Source organism: Chelonia mydas, chromosome 27, assembly GCF_015237465.2.
Source record: "Chelonia mydas isolate rCheMyd1 chromosome 27, rCheMyd1.pri.v2, whole genome shotgun sequence".
NCBI lineage: Eukaryota > Metazoa > Chordata > Testudines > Cheloniidae > Chelonia > Chelonia mydas.
Window position 1 is genome coordinate 3471195 of NC_057860.1, and position 16544 is coordinate 3487738.

Genomic DNA, 16544 nt, shown 5'->3' on the forward strand with positions numbered 1-16544 from the left:
AGTTGGGATTGGTCCTGCTTTGAGCAGGGGGTTGGACTAGATGACCTCTGAGGTCCCTTCCAACCCTGATATTCTATGATTCTATGAACTAGACTCTTAGGATATGTGCACTGCAGCTGGGAACATGCCTCCCATCCAGCTTGGGTAGACAGACACACGGTAGCTCTGCTCAAGTTGCATGCTGAAAATAGCTGTGGCTCGGGTGACGGTACGGGCTAGCCACTCCAGTACTGACCTGGGGAGTTGGGTAAGCTTGTACTCGGGTGGCCAGCCTGTGGTGCAGCATCCACAGTGATTCTTCTCGCTTGCTAGCTCTGTCTCTCTCATATCTGTCTACCCGGACTGGGAGGCACGCTTCCAGCTGCAGTGTAGACATACGCTCTGAGGCTGTTCTGTGGAGGTAATAAAAAGCCTGTTGGCAGAGGGATGGGGTGGAGAATGGGGTTGCTTTTTTGGGGTCTTGTAGGGGAGTGTGTGCATAATATCTATGGGTAGCTGTAGTACTCAATAGGAATGTGCTAGAATCCAGCCAACATCTCTCTTCTTCTCTCCCCCCTGCCCACCTCTCCAAACCGATTGCATCAAACAGCCCTTTCCACTTTCCCAGGTGCTGAGAGGAGGTAACACTTTGGGGCTTGATTTGGCTATTTGGCAGCCCACTTGCTGCTTTACCTTTTCTGAGGTGGTGAGTTGGATCATGGACGTGCAGTAGCCAGCAAGCAGCCCCTCTGTGTGCAGCTTTGGATGTTAGAACCTACATAGATAACGTTGGCCTGAACTGCTTGGCTACAGTTGGATGGCAAGCCAGTGGGAGAGCTGGGAATAGAATCCTGACTCCCTTCCCTGTGTCTTAGTACAGGACTCTCCTTCCCTATACAGTTTCCAAAAAGTGCTATGGGATCTCTAACACATACCAGACTTGGTTCTCAGATTAACATCTCCTCCTTAGGACAGCAACTGTCACAATGCAGGGTGATATCACAGGCTCCATATTGTCAACTGAGAATTTTATTCCATTGAAATCTCTTGAGCATGTGATCAGTGTGTTAAAGAAACTTTGTCCAGATGCTGTTGCAGATTTATCCCCTATACAGCCTCTGTTTGCGCCTCCTTTTCCCTGGTTCTCAATGGCTTTTAGCCACTTAAAGTCCATGAAAAACGTTGTTAGCAGATGAACGCTGACTCACTTGTGGGGTTGCTGTGCAAACGCGCTCTGTGTCAGCAACATAGGATGATGGCCTGGGTCTGCTGTAAACAGCCAGCAGGAACTGCTGCACATGACTCCATATCAGGGGCAGCCCCGAGATTCACTTGGGGTTTGTGGGATGGTCATTCTGTTTGTGTGAAAGCCAGCCCATTCTGAAGACAGCTAAGTGTGAACCACCTCAGGCGACAATGGTGTTTTCTACTGAAGCTTCTCCAGTTCCCCTGTTTTCCATTTCCCCTTTTGCACATTCTCATGTAAGTCAATATTAATGCGTATGTTTTGCAGGTATAACAGCTGTGCCCAAATTTTAGATTTCCTGCATATAGTTTACCTGAAGAAAGTTGGACAGATAGTGGGAAAATAATGGAGGGGGAGGGAGAAGTTTCCTGCTTCGTATCTGAAGCAGGGAATGGACACTGGTCTTTGGAGTGGAGATGGCCAGTGAGCAGAGCTAGGGAAGTTTGGGAGTCAGTGAAACAATTCTGTCTGCTGTCTAAAGTGTTCTTTGTGAGGAGTGTAATATTATAACTGACGCTCAAACTCTCTGCCCTCAGCGTGCAAAGCTGTTCATGCTGCTAGGCTCCTGCAGGCTGAAGGGATGGGTAACGCTCTCTGCCAGGCAAGCAAAGTGTTTAAATGGAGGAGATCTGATTGTTCTACACTCTCCAGCTAGCCCATCTTCAACCCCTCTGCTAGTCTCCACTTCCACGTCAACAGCCCACCCCCATTTATATCCACGAATTAAAAAACAAACACATCCCCCAGCCTAGGAAATTTCCACATTGAAAATGTCATTAACATAGAGTTAAAGCTGTTCAAGTTATTCCCTCAAACACCAGAAAATGAGGAAATCTCAAATCAAGATAATATACAAAACTCTGAGCATTAACCCACTAGGGTCCTAACTCTTGACCACACTAATATGCTGTAACTTGTGCTTTCCTTTCAACAGTATCACCCACAATGCTCCAGTCCTAGCATCTTTGCATACTGTTCTGTCTGTCTGGTGTTGAGTATGTGGAGATGCTAAGATAGTGTCAGTAAACTAGTCAATAAAGACCCACATCTTAAATTTGTGGAAGATGCCATAGGGCAGGACAGAGATATGCTGACAAGGGTTTGCTGAGATTTAGGGCTGGGGTAAACAAGGGGTGCTGTGGGTCATGATTGGGGTGCATTAATAGAGCCATGGGGGAGGTGGGAGGCTACATACTGTCTCCACGCTGGCTGGCTGTAGACAGTACTATCAGCTCTTCACTTCCATGACTGCTTCTCACTGGTGCCTCACAGCACTAGATCAGAGGGGGTACGTGCCTTGCAAAGCTGCTGCCATCTGTTCTGCGCATCTGGAGAACGCTGGTGTAGGCCCTGTGGACACATTAGATTCAGACCTGGTGTGCCTTGGTTTAGTTGGGGACTTACTCCACGGTTCAGGCTCTGAGGGACACAATAACCATCAGTGACTCGGGTCTGTGCCAGGGAGTACTCAGGGGCCTCTTTAATTGGTGGATTACTAACATGATATGTTAAACCTTCTACATCTTGTGTATCACTTGTGCTGTTTCGTTAACAACTTGAGCAGGGAGTTTAAGCAGGTGACTCGTCTCGGCGTCAGGGGCTTTGTCTCTGTTAGTCCTCCATGTATTAGGGGCACCAGAGTCTTCTAACCTGGTGGCTAGTTACTGGTGTTTCCAGACTAGCCAGACCCTGGTCCTTTGCATGGCACTCAGCAGTCGAGTTTAGAAAACAAAGGGCGGTTGAGTAAGAGGATCAGAAAATGGACGATTATTCAAGCTTTGCCAAGGTGCTTGGCACAGTACAGAATGAGGAGACCAGGTCAGTGCCCCCCATGAGCCTGCCAGGTAATTCTGACACATGGGTGTCCAGAGGAGTTCCAGGCAGTGCAGGGCCCTGGCAGAGATCACTGCTGAAGGGCTTAGCAGAAGCGGTTTTGAGGGAAGGGTTAGAGCAGTGGTGCTGAGGACTGTTCGATCATGAGGAGAAGTCTGTCCTAAGCATAGAAGGAGTCAGACAGAAAACTGGCTACAAAAGGGGAGGCTTGGTTAGAGTGAAGACAACTGGTGAGTAGAAAAAAGACAAGCCTGGAGACAGGCAGAGTCTTGATAGTGAGGAGGTGACGCCTGAGCTTGCTGAAGCTGGCAAGGGAAGCTCTCGAAGGGATTCCAATAAGGGAGTGGTGTGGTCTGAGGAACCGGTGAGGGGGAGGAATTTAATTGCAGCATTTCTGTTGTGCTTTTCACCTTGAAGGTGGAAATGCAGCCATTAGAGCCTGAGTCCCAGGATGAAATGCTCCATCTTGATCACACAGGGACCCAAGTGCCATTTGTGCTCTTTAATGCAAATTAGGTGATGGTTTAATTCAGTCAAAATTAGGGCACCCTTCATGTGCAAGGGCACAGATCTAGTGTTGGGCCTAAGCTATCTGACCATGTGAAAATGGTTGTATTCTGGTGAAGAAAGAGCCAGTTTGATGCAGTGGCTTTCAGTTCTTTTATGTAGCACCTATTATTTATGCCCCGAGTGGCTCTGCCCTATAAATTAACTCTCTCGTGTACTGATGTTATGCCAGAATAGAAATAAGAGAACAGAAAGGTACATGTTCCATTAGAAATGGTTTGATCAGTATTTGCTGAATGAGAGAGAACTTCTTTCCAAGGTGTTTAGAGGCTATTTGAAACAAGGTTGTCTGTTTGTATTGCAGTAGCACGCAGAGGCCCCATTGTGCTGTACACACAGTGAGGCAGTCCCTGCCCCAGAGAGCTTGCAGTCTCACTGGTATGCGATTTAGTGGGTGTAATGCACAGTGAAGGGAGTATCGGTAATAGGAATACATGATTATCTAAGCTATATTATCCAGTTTATATATTTCAGAGGAGTTTTTAATATGAATCTGCACCAGGCCACTTGTCTGCAGTAGAGAAGACTGATCCAGTGGAGGGACTCAAAGTGGGGTGTCATGGACAAAGTGCCAGGCCAAGAAGATTTCAGCAGCAGCAGCATTTTGAATGAATCTGAGAAGGGATCAGGGTTGCTAGGAGTCAAGATGAGAGCAAATGACCTGGACTAGGGTTCTAGCCAAGCAAGGGAATATCTGCCCTTTAAAAACAGCTCCATGGATGTGCTATTACGCTGGTGTGTAACCCTCCCTTTCCTGAATGGCAGTGGTTTTAGAGAGCAGGTTTCATCAGAGAGATTATACATCTGAGTTGAATTCTGTATTGTCGCTTCAGTCATCTGCTTCCTTTTGAGGAGGGAGGCAGGGAGAGGCACCAGTTGGGTCATACCCAGCCCTTCTCCCCCAAGAGGAAAGCACCTGCGGTTGTGAGATTGGAGTTAATCTAGATGTAAAATCTCTGTGAAACTTGCTGACTGAGGCTTCCGCTCCACCCACCACAGTTCTGTCTCTGCTGCCTCTCTTGAGAAGCCCCCCCACTTTCTGCAGATATCCCCTCAACTCCTCTCTTTTCTGTAGTCTTCCTTTCCTTAGCCATGGTCTGGAGAGGGCAGTCCTTACCAGTCCAGCGTTTTGGAGGGCCAGTTCAGTGATCTGTTTCCCTTCTGAGCTTCCTGTGGGACCTTAGTGCTCCTTCTCATGCTGCTGCTCACTGTGGCCTGTGGAGGAGAAAGCTAGTCTTCTCAGTGTTCTCTTTCTCCTTATTTCATTTTGCCTTAATGCTTGTGCTACAGATTTAATTCCACAAAACTCTGAAGAAGTGGGTTTTTTACTCACAAAAGCTTATGCCCAAATACATCTGTTAGTTTTTAAGGTGCCACCGGACTCCTCGTTGTTTTTGTGGATACAGACTAACATGGCTACCCTCTGATAGATTAAATTCCAGTGATTTTTCTCTTCCTCCTTTGCTGTCTCCTTCCTTTCTCGGATTTGCTTGTGATGTTTTCGCTCTTGCATTTACTTTTTGCTGTGCCGTCTCAGTTTGTCTCTTCCTTCTGCCTGTCTGAGACCATGAAGTGTGTGAGTCTGTCTTCTTCTGTGATGCTTTACATGAAGGATGGCTTGGGTCTAGCCTGGTGTGTTTCAATGGCAGATGCAGAAGTCTCAGGTTATAACTTGTGCATCCGTTTGTACAGTGCGCTGGGGGGAACAGAATGTCAGAAATGGATTTTTTTTTAATTGTATTAAATTGACCCTGATGTACAGCATAAACTGACTTGTTTCTCTCCCTTCCCTCGGTCTCCCCCATTCTCTCACTGGGACCTTGCGGTAGCACCGAGCAGTAAAGCTGCCATTGTGGGTTCTGGCACAAGCATTGTTTCGTGTCTAGATTGAGTTGAAGGCAGAATCCTCTGACCTGTAACATCTGTGGCTTTGCAAGCAAATCTGTCTGGACTCAAATATCTCAGCTGGGTCACATCACCAGCACGTGACTAAATTCTGCTTCGTGGTTCTGGCCATTGCTTTATTCCCAGCCCCTTTTATTCACTACCCTTCAGTTTTTAGCACAGGATTAGCCCGACTTGTGGAGTTCTTTCGTAATAAAATACGACTAATCTCCAGTCATGCAAGTCCTGAACCCGCAGCAGTCTCCTTACACAGCTGTAGTCCTGCTAGGGGAGAAGTCTGTACTGGGATTTCCAGGAGACCAGGCAACATCTTAATATTGCCTTCCTCTGATACCTTCTGTTTGAAGATTTCAATGCCCTTGAACAAACTGAGCTTCCTGATGTCCCTGTGGGGCAGGTATTATTCCTGTTCTACGGACTGGCAAACTGAGTCGAGGGGAAGTGAAACAGCCATGGACTCAGAGTGCCACGTTTGGGTTGGGCCCATCTGCAGCATGGATAATGTAGCTTCAAAATCCAAGAGATCCCTCGCATCAGCCTGAAAGCTGAGCTGAAATCCTGTTTGAACAGGGTTTGTTTTGCATGTCAGAATGGTAAACATTGCTGTTTGGCTTATGGGGATTCTGGAGGAACATGCAGGAATTGCCTTCACTGGGCATCCATCCAGGCCTTGCTTCCAAAGCCCCGAGCAAGAATACATGTGGCTCTCTCCATAAATGTCAGTGTGTACGAAGTTGGATCACATGCTTCTGGCATGTCAGGAAAGCCCCATTTGCTCTTTGTTCTTAAAGGCTACACTAGATTCAGTTTTGGGAACTGACCGATAGTGACAGTAACTACGGCCTGTAGGATCCTGAAATGCAAACCAGAGCAAGGAACATATTCTGACCTGCACCAGGCGTCCCATGGACCTGCCCCTGTGGCAGCAACCTGTCTGTTTCAGTCACAGTTGATTTCCTACAACTTTCAAGCATGTGCCCTGCCCACTACCTGCCTTGGAAGTGCTCTCTGTGCATGTGTTTTTTGCGAGTACTTGATACTGCATCCTAGTGGCACCACTCCTCATTTTCATTAGACAGATGAGGTCTTTTGGATCATCCTTTCCTTAGCCCTGGGCACTGAGGGGAGTATTGCTCCTTGGTGTTAAGTTGTAGAGAAGAGCCATTACATTGGGATAAAGAAGAACAAAGAATTAGAGAATGTCTCTTCCCATTACTTTCTGAATCACTCTGTTTCTTTCTTTTAACAGTATGACTCAGGCTATGTCTACACCACAAAGATAAGTCGCCCTTTGTTAGGTCGACTTACAGCCACCACATTAATTACTGCAGTGGCGCATGTCCACACTACCCTCCTTGGGTCGGTGGTGCACGTCCTCACCAGGAGCACTTCCACTGACCTAAGAAGGGCAGCACGAGGAGCAGAGAGCCTTCTTTCTCCCCTTCTTTTCCCTACTTGCAGTGTCTCCAATTCCTGGCCTCCCGCTTCTCGAGAGGAGCCCTTGGCAGGCATGTAGGTTTCTGTCATGCAGGCAAATATTCATCAGGAGCATTCCAAACTCATGTTACTTCTGAGGGAAGCTGACTCCAAGCAGGGCTCCCAAGAGGCCTGTGCATTGATCTGGAATGAACCACTCAACTGTAGTCCATGCTTTCAGCTTCGGGAGGGAACAGAAACAAAAATTTTCTATCCCACTTCAAATGGCTCCCCTCATTCTCTGTTGGCAACGTCTTCCTTGGAATGTAACTTCCAAGCTTTGCCCTTAGCTTAACCCATCAGCTGGAGTAATGTGAGGAGATCTAGGTGGCAGAGTCACTGATCGAGGACCGCAGAGGCCTGTGGAGAGTGGAGACCCTTGCAGACCCCAGTCAGGATGGGCATTATGTTCTAAGAGCTGGGACTCGCTTTGATGATGCTGGCTGTAACACACACAAGCCAGTACCATGGATACTGCTGGTAGAACTCAAACCAGTAGGGTCTTCGCTTTGTCCTTGAGAGGATTCTCTAAGCAGCTGTTTAACAAGGCTGCAAGGGTAAACAAGGACATGGGGAATCTGCTTGTGTGATTCCACTTTTCCAGTTCCTCTCACGCAATGGATTGAACCCAATTCTGTGATGTGCTGCCAGGACAGAGGGCTAAATCTGAGCTGTGGGTGAAGACTGCTCAAGCACTAGTGGAGGTGATGCCAAAGTCAAGCATCAAAGAGCATCATTTGTCATGGTGCTGACACTTCATTTACAAACATGAGGCTTCTCTTCTCCCCACTGGAGCCATGTGGTCTCTGCAGGCTTCCCCATGCCAGGTCAGCTTCAAGAAATCTTCATACAGGATGTTATCACTCATGGCACGCTTTCAGACACACCCTCTGAGCTGACTCCAGGCTCCTCCAAGTCCCTCCCCAAAGAGATCTCCTTTTCCTGCCCAAGCTTCAGAAATCTGACCAAATAAAACCGCACAGTGACCAAAGCTAGGGGTGAGGTGGACACGTCCCAAGAGAGACAGTCAGGGGGCGGTTACTTCAGAGCAGGATTCTCAACCTTTTTCTTTCTCAGCCCCCCCCCCCCCCCCCCCCCCCCCCCCCCCCCCAAACATGCTATAAACCCCCCACCGGCCCAGCTGTGCCAAAGCAACCATTTTTCTGTATATAAAAGCCAGCACCATTGTTAGGGGGTAGCAAGCTGGGCAATTGCCCGGGGCCCCGCAAAGCTAAGTTGCTTAGGCTTCAGCCCCACGTGGCAGGGTCGGGGCCCTGGGCTGCAGTCCTGTGTGATGGGGCTTTGGCTTTGTGCTCTGGGCCCTAGCGAGTCTCACACCAGTCATGCTTTGCAGACTCACAGGTGGCCCCGGATCCCTGGTTGAGAACCACTGCTTTAGAGTGTTTATGTGAGAGGAATAGCAAGTGATGAGATTAGGAGTTGGGGATACTGCAGAACCATTGCACTCTGGCTGGCAGAGACTTGGCCAGGCCAGGCCCTGGCCATTGGTGACATCCTCTCACTTGGGCAATCTTGTCACATGCTTATGCCAGAAAAATTACCTGCATAAACTACACCAGTCAGCTTTAGGGCTGCATTGACATAGTTGCCCTGTGTGAATTTCCTTGCTGTTGATAATCCTGAAAGTCAAGTTGGGCATTCCCCTTTTCTTTCACCACAATGAAGGTTATTTTGAGTGGTTGCACACGTCCATTCCGTTCTTGGTGAGCATGGGCCCTGCACACAGTCGCTGGAAACTTTTCCTCTGTGGTACCTGTCAGTGCGGCTTGACTCCCCCTCAGCTGCTGCGTGCCAGTATAAAGGGCTCAGCTGCTCCCAAGCTCCCTCAATTTCTTCTTACTGCCGGTGACAGTTGTTGGAATTGCTTGGCTTGCCTTAGCAAGTGCTCTGCGTGTTCATTGTAAATTAATTGTAGAGAGTTTTCTAGATTTATAGTGTTAGTACTTAGTGTAAGTTTTCTCTTTTGGCCAGAGTTAGGGTTTTTCCATTACTCTGTACCAAGGGATGCCTCAGTCACCGGCTTCAAGCCCTGTCTCTCTCGGGTTCGGCCGATGCCCCTAAGTGACCCACTCTCAGGCTGCCTGAAGTGTTTAGGGGAAGCTCCTATTCCGGATCATTGCCAGATCTGCAAAGACTTTAAGCCTCAGGCAAGGAAAGACAGAGAAGCCAGGGTAAAGTTTTGCTCATGCTAAGACCTCTGTCAGAGCCCAGTAGGTCAGACTCTGCACCAAGTGCCTTGGCATCAGTTAGATGCCTCCCAGTTGCCTGAGTCCCAGCACTGCTCGTCCTCCCCAGTGCCTAGGAAGAGGTATAAGACCTCTAAGCAGGCCGCTGAGAGGGGAAGGTTGCTTTCACCAAAGTCATCTAGGCATGGGGATAAGAGTAGAGGGCAGCCCAGAGCTAAGCACGCCTCTTCTCTGGCCCTGCCAAAGCTGGCAAGCATTGACTCCAGCACCAAGGCAGGTGCTGTTGAGTCCAGAGCCTGAGGGAGTCCTTCTACATCTGCGGCACCGCGCTGTCCCAAGACCGTCTCGGTACTGACTATGTCAGATGCATCTGCAGCAGCAAGAGATCTGCTGAACCTTTCGGTGCTGGTATTTCCAGTGGTGCAGGAGATCATGCTCTTGGTACCAGCAGACGGGGAGGGCACCAGCAACATCGGTGCACCACTTGGTACTGTGTCAGCCTCTGTTACCTCAAATTGCACATCCATCGGTACCATCCAAGGGGATCCCTGCAATATGGGCTGTGCTGTGTCATTCTCCAACTCGGCATTCGTCTTTGGCACTGTTGGGAGCAGCCCCTCCTTTGTCAGCAGAGGGAGAGTCATTGTCCTCTGAATCAGAGGTTGGCTCCTGTGTCTCCCAGCCTCAGAGCTGCTCTCACTACTCTCCATTGAGGCACTACCTTCAGTGGGAGTACCGTTGAGGGGGGTGACCACTCTGGGGCCCACCACCAGACCAATGGCCTTTTTGGAACCCCTGGAGTTTCCCACCAGTCTCTAGGTCGTATATGAGACTTCCTGTTCTGTGTCCTCAGAGAGGTGGGGGACACCTGCTCACCAGGCACGGCCTGTTCCTGAGCCCAGTACCGGAATCCTCATTGCTTTGTTGACATTCTGGCCCCAGCAGGGCCATTGTGTGGCTTTACCTATTAACAAGGCAATTAGGGACCCAGTTAAGGCTCTCTGACAGACCCCTTTGTCCCTTCCCCCACCTCAAGAAGGGCGAAACGTAAATACTATGTGCCTTCCCAGGGGTTTGAATACCTCATCCACCCCTCTGGGCTGACTGGTGGTGTCAGCAGCTAATGAAAGGGAGCAGCAAGCGGCGACCCATAAATCAAAAAACACACACAAACTAGATCTGTTTGGTAGAGAAGCTTATTTTAGGGGCGGGTTGCAGCTCAGGACTGCCAACCAGCAAATGCTTTTGGGCCAGTGTGATTTTTAACATGTGGGACTCCTTTTTAAAGTTCAGAGACATGCAGCTGGAGGACGCTAGGCAGGAGTTCTCCTTAGTTGATGAGGGGAAATCTGTAGCAAGATCTTTTCGGTAGGCTGTGCGGAGGCAGTGGACTTGGTGGCTCGGTCCATGGCTTTTGCAGTGGCCACGCGTGGGAGCTCTTGGCTGCAAGCCTCGGGGCTTCCCCAAGGGGTCCAACAGCCTTTACGGCACCTGCCCTTGGAAGGGGCTTTGCTGTTTTTGCAGCAAACTGAGTCTAAGCTCCATGGCTTGAGGGGCTCTAGGACCACTCTAAAGTCTTGGGGATAGTACCCTGCAGCCCCAGCCAGAAAGCTTTCTGGGTAGCGCTCTCTTCAGCCAGGAGGGGGGTCGAGCTGCCTTATACAGTCTTTTTTAAGGAGAAGGTGTACTTGCACCCTTGTTCGAGATGTCTCTCTAAACTGGTATCTAATTTTCGTATTAACCTGTCAGTTTACTTACCTACATTTTACCCAGAATCACAGGCCAATAGAGAGGAGCAATGTTTGCACACCTCAGATGTCAGAAGAGCATTGACCTTCTACGTAGACAGGACTAAACAGTCCAACTACTTGTGGCCATAGCAGATAAAATGAAGGGTCTCCTGCTCCCTTTGCAAAGAATTTCATTGTGGAACTTCCTGCACTCATGTTTATGACCTGACAGGCATTTCACTGCCAGGTAAACCGATAGTATGTTCCACAAGATCACAGGCAGCCAGGATGGCATTCCTTGTGCAAGTCCCTAACCAGGACATTCGTAGAGCAGTGGCTGGTCTTCAGTTCACACCTTTGCATCCCATTATGCCATTACTCAGTATTCCAGAGACGATGCTAAATTTGGATCAGTTGTACTCCAGTCTGTGCGTACATGAACTCCGATCCCTTCTCCCATATTACAGCTTGTGAGTCACCGAAAGAGGAATGCACATGTGCAATCACTTGAAAAGAAAAAACGGTTACTAACCTTTAGTAACTGTTGTTCTTCAAGATGTGTTGCACATGTCCATTCCACGGCCCGTCCTCCTACCTCTGCATTAGAGCTGGCTGGCAAGAAGGAACTGAGAGAGCTCGGGGGCGGCTGGGCTTGTGCAAATGGAACTGACGGGAACGAGGGAAACGTTTTGTGGTGGTGATGTCCAAGAAGGAATAGATTCCTGCCATTGCTGACTGTGTTGGGCAATCCGGAGTAAAAGGCAGTAAAACTGATTTGTGTCACTAAAGCCAGCAGATTTGATTTCAGTGCATGTGTTGGGGGTTGTGTGTGGATCTGTTGACGATGCCATCTTTACGTTGTTGCTTATCAGAGCAGAGATGCGCTTTACGACAGGGCCACTGGCTCAAGCGTCTTGCTCTTTTTGCTCCTACAGCACCACTTCAGTCACAAGAGTACATGTGGCCAGCTCTGCAGAGCCATCAGCAGCTGGCTGCTCTCCATCCTCCGCAGCATCTGTCCTTTAAGCAAGTTGGGGGAATGAGGGGAAGCTAACAGGGCAGGAGAGGAAAAAATGTGGGATGAGGGAAGAGAAAATAAGAAATATGGGGAGGGAGCAGAGAGAAAGTGGCAACAGTGCTGTGAGGGAATGTGCAAGGAGTGGGCCCAACTGCGGGAGCTGGAAACCACCAAACGAGGTCCATATATGTCCCCAGAACAGCTTCATTTCATTTACCAGGTAAAATGATAAGCAGTTTATTTAACAATCTAGATGCTCATTAGCCAACTGGACTACTCCATCTGTCCAGTAGTATCTTGTAATCAAAGGTATCTCCTTACTGACTGGTCCCTGACTAAACTGGTGGCAGCTGGCAGGTTCCTTCTGGTACTATAGAAACGGACCCCATGTACTGTGGAGTAGGTGCCACGCCATGCGATGCTGTCTCCTGTGTGGGGGCCACCACATGGACAGTTGTGGGTGGAGGGAACTAGCTGGCATGTAGCAGTGATTGCTCTCCATTTGGGAATATTGTTCAGCTTGCTGTGTGGTGCCAACAAAGGAAATCGGAAGCAAAATGAATTAATTTTGCACAAGTTCTACACAAGCATTGCCCCTTAGAATTCATTCTGTTCTGTGTTTTCAGTGACAAGTGAAATTGTTGAAATTAAATGTTAAAATCTAGACGACTGGAATTCTCCATGCTTCACAATGGAGGTAACGAAAAGATTGCCCAAGGTGACTTCAGGAAGATCTATGAATAGAGCCCAGGTCTCTAGTAAGATAGAACTAAGGCTTATCCGTTTGCCATGGTGCCTTTCAGAATGAATATGCCACATTTATGTGCTTGTCTATCCTGTCTGTAACCCTATCTATTCTAGAGCTATTAATATAACCTAGGAATTCTGTTACTCTTCTGTGGACCAGTCCCAAGAGGGCAACATGACGGTTTGCCGGTAGATTATACAACTATTTGTGAAACAGTAATAGCATATTGGGCAACAGCCTACTTCTGCTACTAGTTGCTCCTTTAGCTCAAGTGGAGGAGGTCTGTACTGTGGGTCTGAAGGTCCTGGGTTCCAGCATGCTGACAGCCCCTGCAGGGGGAAAAATGTGATTGTGATTGCATGGGCAGCCTTAATCTTAGCACTTGCTAACTTTGGGTGCCTGACTCTGCAACCTTAATGTGTTTAAATGTGGACTTTTAAAATGTTTTTATAGGACCTCCTGTGAGGTTGGCACTTGTTGAGAAACTGGGAGCCTCAGAGCATATCTGGCAGCTGTCAGAACCTTTCACTTGTAGCTCACCAGTTTGCATCTAGTCCAGCTGAGCAGGGAGTAAAAACTGTGCCTGTTTAATGGCTCTTTGGCTTCTGTAGGAGATGAGTTTGGTGGGACCAGTTCCAGTTCCCCCAGTCCAAACTCAGGCTTTATGCTAACTGGTGAACTCAGCCGAGTGGTCGACAGCTGTGTGAGCCATGGGGACTGAACTGCTCCTGTTACTCCTAAAAGCAGCGTCTCACCCCCTCTGGCTGTGTGTGCAGGAGGCTGGTTCTGGAGAAGGCTTTATTAACTAGGGCTCTCAAATGCTCGCTACGTCACCCGACTTCAGGCTGAAGTTATGTCTCTATGCAGACAAGCTCTTTAAGTTCACCTAAAATGTCACGTAGAGCTGTGCAGAACCTGGCTGTGATGTGCATTACAGAGATCCGTAGGCGGCTACTCCTCTTCTCTCCCGCCCAGCCAAACAGGCCCCTCTCTGTTGTTTCATTGGTGGCCTTATGCACCAGGCCTGGCAGCTGCTCCTGTCGAGCCCCTGGGCAGCACTGCTGCTCGTCCGTTACATGGCTCTTCCATTGAGTCGGTTCCCCTAGCTCTTCTCCCTTGGAGGGAGCGCTCGCCACACAACAACTCAGTCCGTCTTTCATCAGTGGGCTTGTTCCATGCTCTCCAACGCAATCCGTCACATGCAGGGCCCGAACAAAGGCAGCCGGGGAACAGTGGGTGCTGTCTCGGCACGTTCTGGAGCTGCCGGAAGCAATGAAATGTTGTCCTGCTGGCTTGGTGACTTTCCCAACCACACAACGGCCTTGGCAATAAGGAGCCCATTCTTGATATCTCGGAAAGCAGACCAAGCAAACTAGGGAGCCCTGAGGTGGTTGGCCAGCCAGCGACCACGCCGGCAGTTTGTCAAGCACCCAAGGGTGCGCCTAATGTAGGTAATCTGGGGCCAATTACAGCCTTGTGTTCAGTGCAGCAGTGCTGCGGCAGAGACTGTGGATCCCAGCATGCAATGCTCCGGTTTGCTCTGGGTGCCCTGGAGACTGGATTGTCCCTGTGGGGGGAGGGCAGCTGTCTGGGCCTGACTCTGGGTGGAGGTGGATCCTGGAGAGGAGGGTTGAGGCTTGAAGTTGTGGGTTTACAGCCTCCAAGGAATGCTCTGCTGGATCCCCGGGGGGATCGCGAGATGAGGCCCGAGGTCACAGGATCAAGCTTGTACCTCCTGAAGTGTTGTCCGGGCTCATTTAAAGTCTCTCAAACCCCTCTGGCCCCCATGCAGCCTTTGTCACCTAATCAGATACTGTCCGTCACAAGGTACATGTAAGCGGTGGGCCAGTGGGCCATTAGGGAACTGGATTCTCCCTGGCACAGCCCCATCATGATGGTTCTGGGGCCAGAACTGGGGCTGTCAGGAGAGAGGACCCGCCCTGAGCCATGCACACCACCTCTGGGCACATGACACTAATAAACAGAGCTGTGTGAAGGCCATTGTGTGCCCTGAGTCAAGGTTGTACAGCTGCTTTGATCCTAGACACTGCAGCACTGGGCAGGCTCCAGGCCAGGCCGGAGCCCGAACCTCCCACCAGTAGCTGCCGAGTACGATATGGGTCTCTGGGTGCGCATCCCCTTGGTGCCCTTGCTCCCGTGTTGTAGGGAATCGGCGTGGTGGCATATGGGTCCCAAAGGCATTAGCAGGGAGGGCCTGCCCCAGAGCAGGGAGCTCTCGTTCTGTGCTGAGCCCCAGTGTCCCCCTCCTCCTCCCAGAGGGAAGTGAAAGCAGCCAGGCCTGTGGTGGAACCTGCCTAGACTCACAAAGGGGGTTTCCCATGTAGTGACAAGTCCGTTGGCATGGGGGATGCTCTCTGCGGCTTGCACTTCTGCATTTTCTGTTACTCTTTCCTGCTTTTAGAGTAGCAAAAACTGCAGCTCAACCCATGATGGTACTTTGTGCCCCTCCCCCTCCCCCCAGCTCAGCCAGCATGGCCCCTCCCTCCACACTGCAGCTCAGCAGGTGATGCCGCTGTGCTCCCCCATCTCAGCAAGTGACATCTCTCTGGGCCCCCATCCTGCAACTTGGTGATGGCTCTCTGTGCGCCGGAGCCGAGCCGTGCCCCTTCCCCCCCGCATCTCGGTGAGTGACTGTACTCCCAGCCCTGCCCCCCACACCTCCCGCCACAGCGCAGTCTAGCCTTGTGTGTCGATTAGCAACCAGTTATCTCCTGTGTAAAACCCGAATGTAGATGAGCCCTCACCTTGTGCAGCTGCCCCTGCACCGTGGCTTTTTGGCTGTGCCCCCTGCTCCGCACTGTTACCCCCCCCCCGTGAGTGCACCGAGTGGGGTGTTGGAGGCTCTTTGGTGCCTGCTCCCGATGCCTTTGTGTTCAGAGCGCATCTGCCTTGCTCTGAGTTCCCTTCTGTGCCTCAAGCCGCTGGGCGCACAGACTCCTGGGCCGTTTGGGACAAAGGCTTGCCCAAGGTAACTGTGTCTCATTCTCTCCTGCTAGCGTCCCGGGATGCCGCCGGGGAGCCGGATGCCCATGGCAGGATTGCAGGTGGGATCCCCTTCAGGACCCCCCTATGGAGCAGTCTCTCCGATGCGACCAGGAATGCCACAGTCCATTATGGACCCCTTCAGAAAGCGCCTGCTTGCTCCGCAGTCGCAGCCACCCCTGGCAAGCCAAAGGCGAGGGTAAGGGCGTCTGCGCTGCTGCTGGTCTGCCTGACCTCGGGACGGGGCGAGCCCAAGTCCCCGTCGCTGTCCTGGTTAGTGCGCTGGCTCTGGGCTGTGCTGCCGCATCCCATCCCCGTTCTGCCCAGGGCTCCGGCCTGGGAGCACGTCACTGCTCTACCTCTGCCTCCATTTCCCCAACTGCAACGGGGGGGGAATGCTAGTGCCCTTGCAGGGGAGCTGTGGGGATCCAGTGTCTGTCACTTGCTCATCACCCCCTGCACAGGCTCTGAGGGGGCTCTGAGAACTGTCACGTCGTCGTCCCCCCAAAAAAGCCACAACAAAAGCAGTGTTGTTGTGAGTGGGGCTCTTGCTGTATCACTGTGCTGGCAGGCTCACAGGCACAATGGGAGCTATGGACCTCTCCTGAGAGGGCTGTATGGTGTGCTTCATGCCTCGAATGTCTCCCCCACGCCCCTGCCAGGCTGCTGGCCGAACAGAGGGAAGCCCTCTGGGGATTGCTGTGGGGCTGGAGGCCGATAGGAGCGTCACTGCAGCCGAAGTCATGGCCTTGTGGCAGCCAGCTTTCCGGCACACAGTGTTCACTTGGCCTCTTCCTCCTTTCGAGGTGAGCGGCCGTGCCAGCACATCCTG

General features: G+C 50.7%; 1 protein-coding gene across 2 annotated transcripts in view; it reads left to right on the forward strand.

The window, feature by feature from the left end:
- The first annotated feature begins 1361 nt into the window (after window positions 1-1361).
- Window positions 1362-16544, forward strand: part of SMARCD2 (SWI/SNF related, matrix associated, actin dependent regulator of chromatin, subfamily d, member 2) — a 32360-nt gene continuing 17177 nt past the window's right edge. The window contains exons 1-2 of one of the 2 annotated variants that reach the window (XM_043536595.1): window positions 1362-1461; window positions 15727-15911. In XM_043536595.1, the coding sequence (XP_043392530.1) occupies window positions 1396-1461; window positions 15727-15911 (251 nt within the window). In that variant the 5' untranslated portion in view covers window positions 1362-1395. Of the gene's footprint in view, window positions 1462-15328; window positions 15354-15726; window positions 15912-16544 lie in introns of those variants that run through there. The other variant, XM_037887179.2, reaches the window with a different exon arrangement.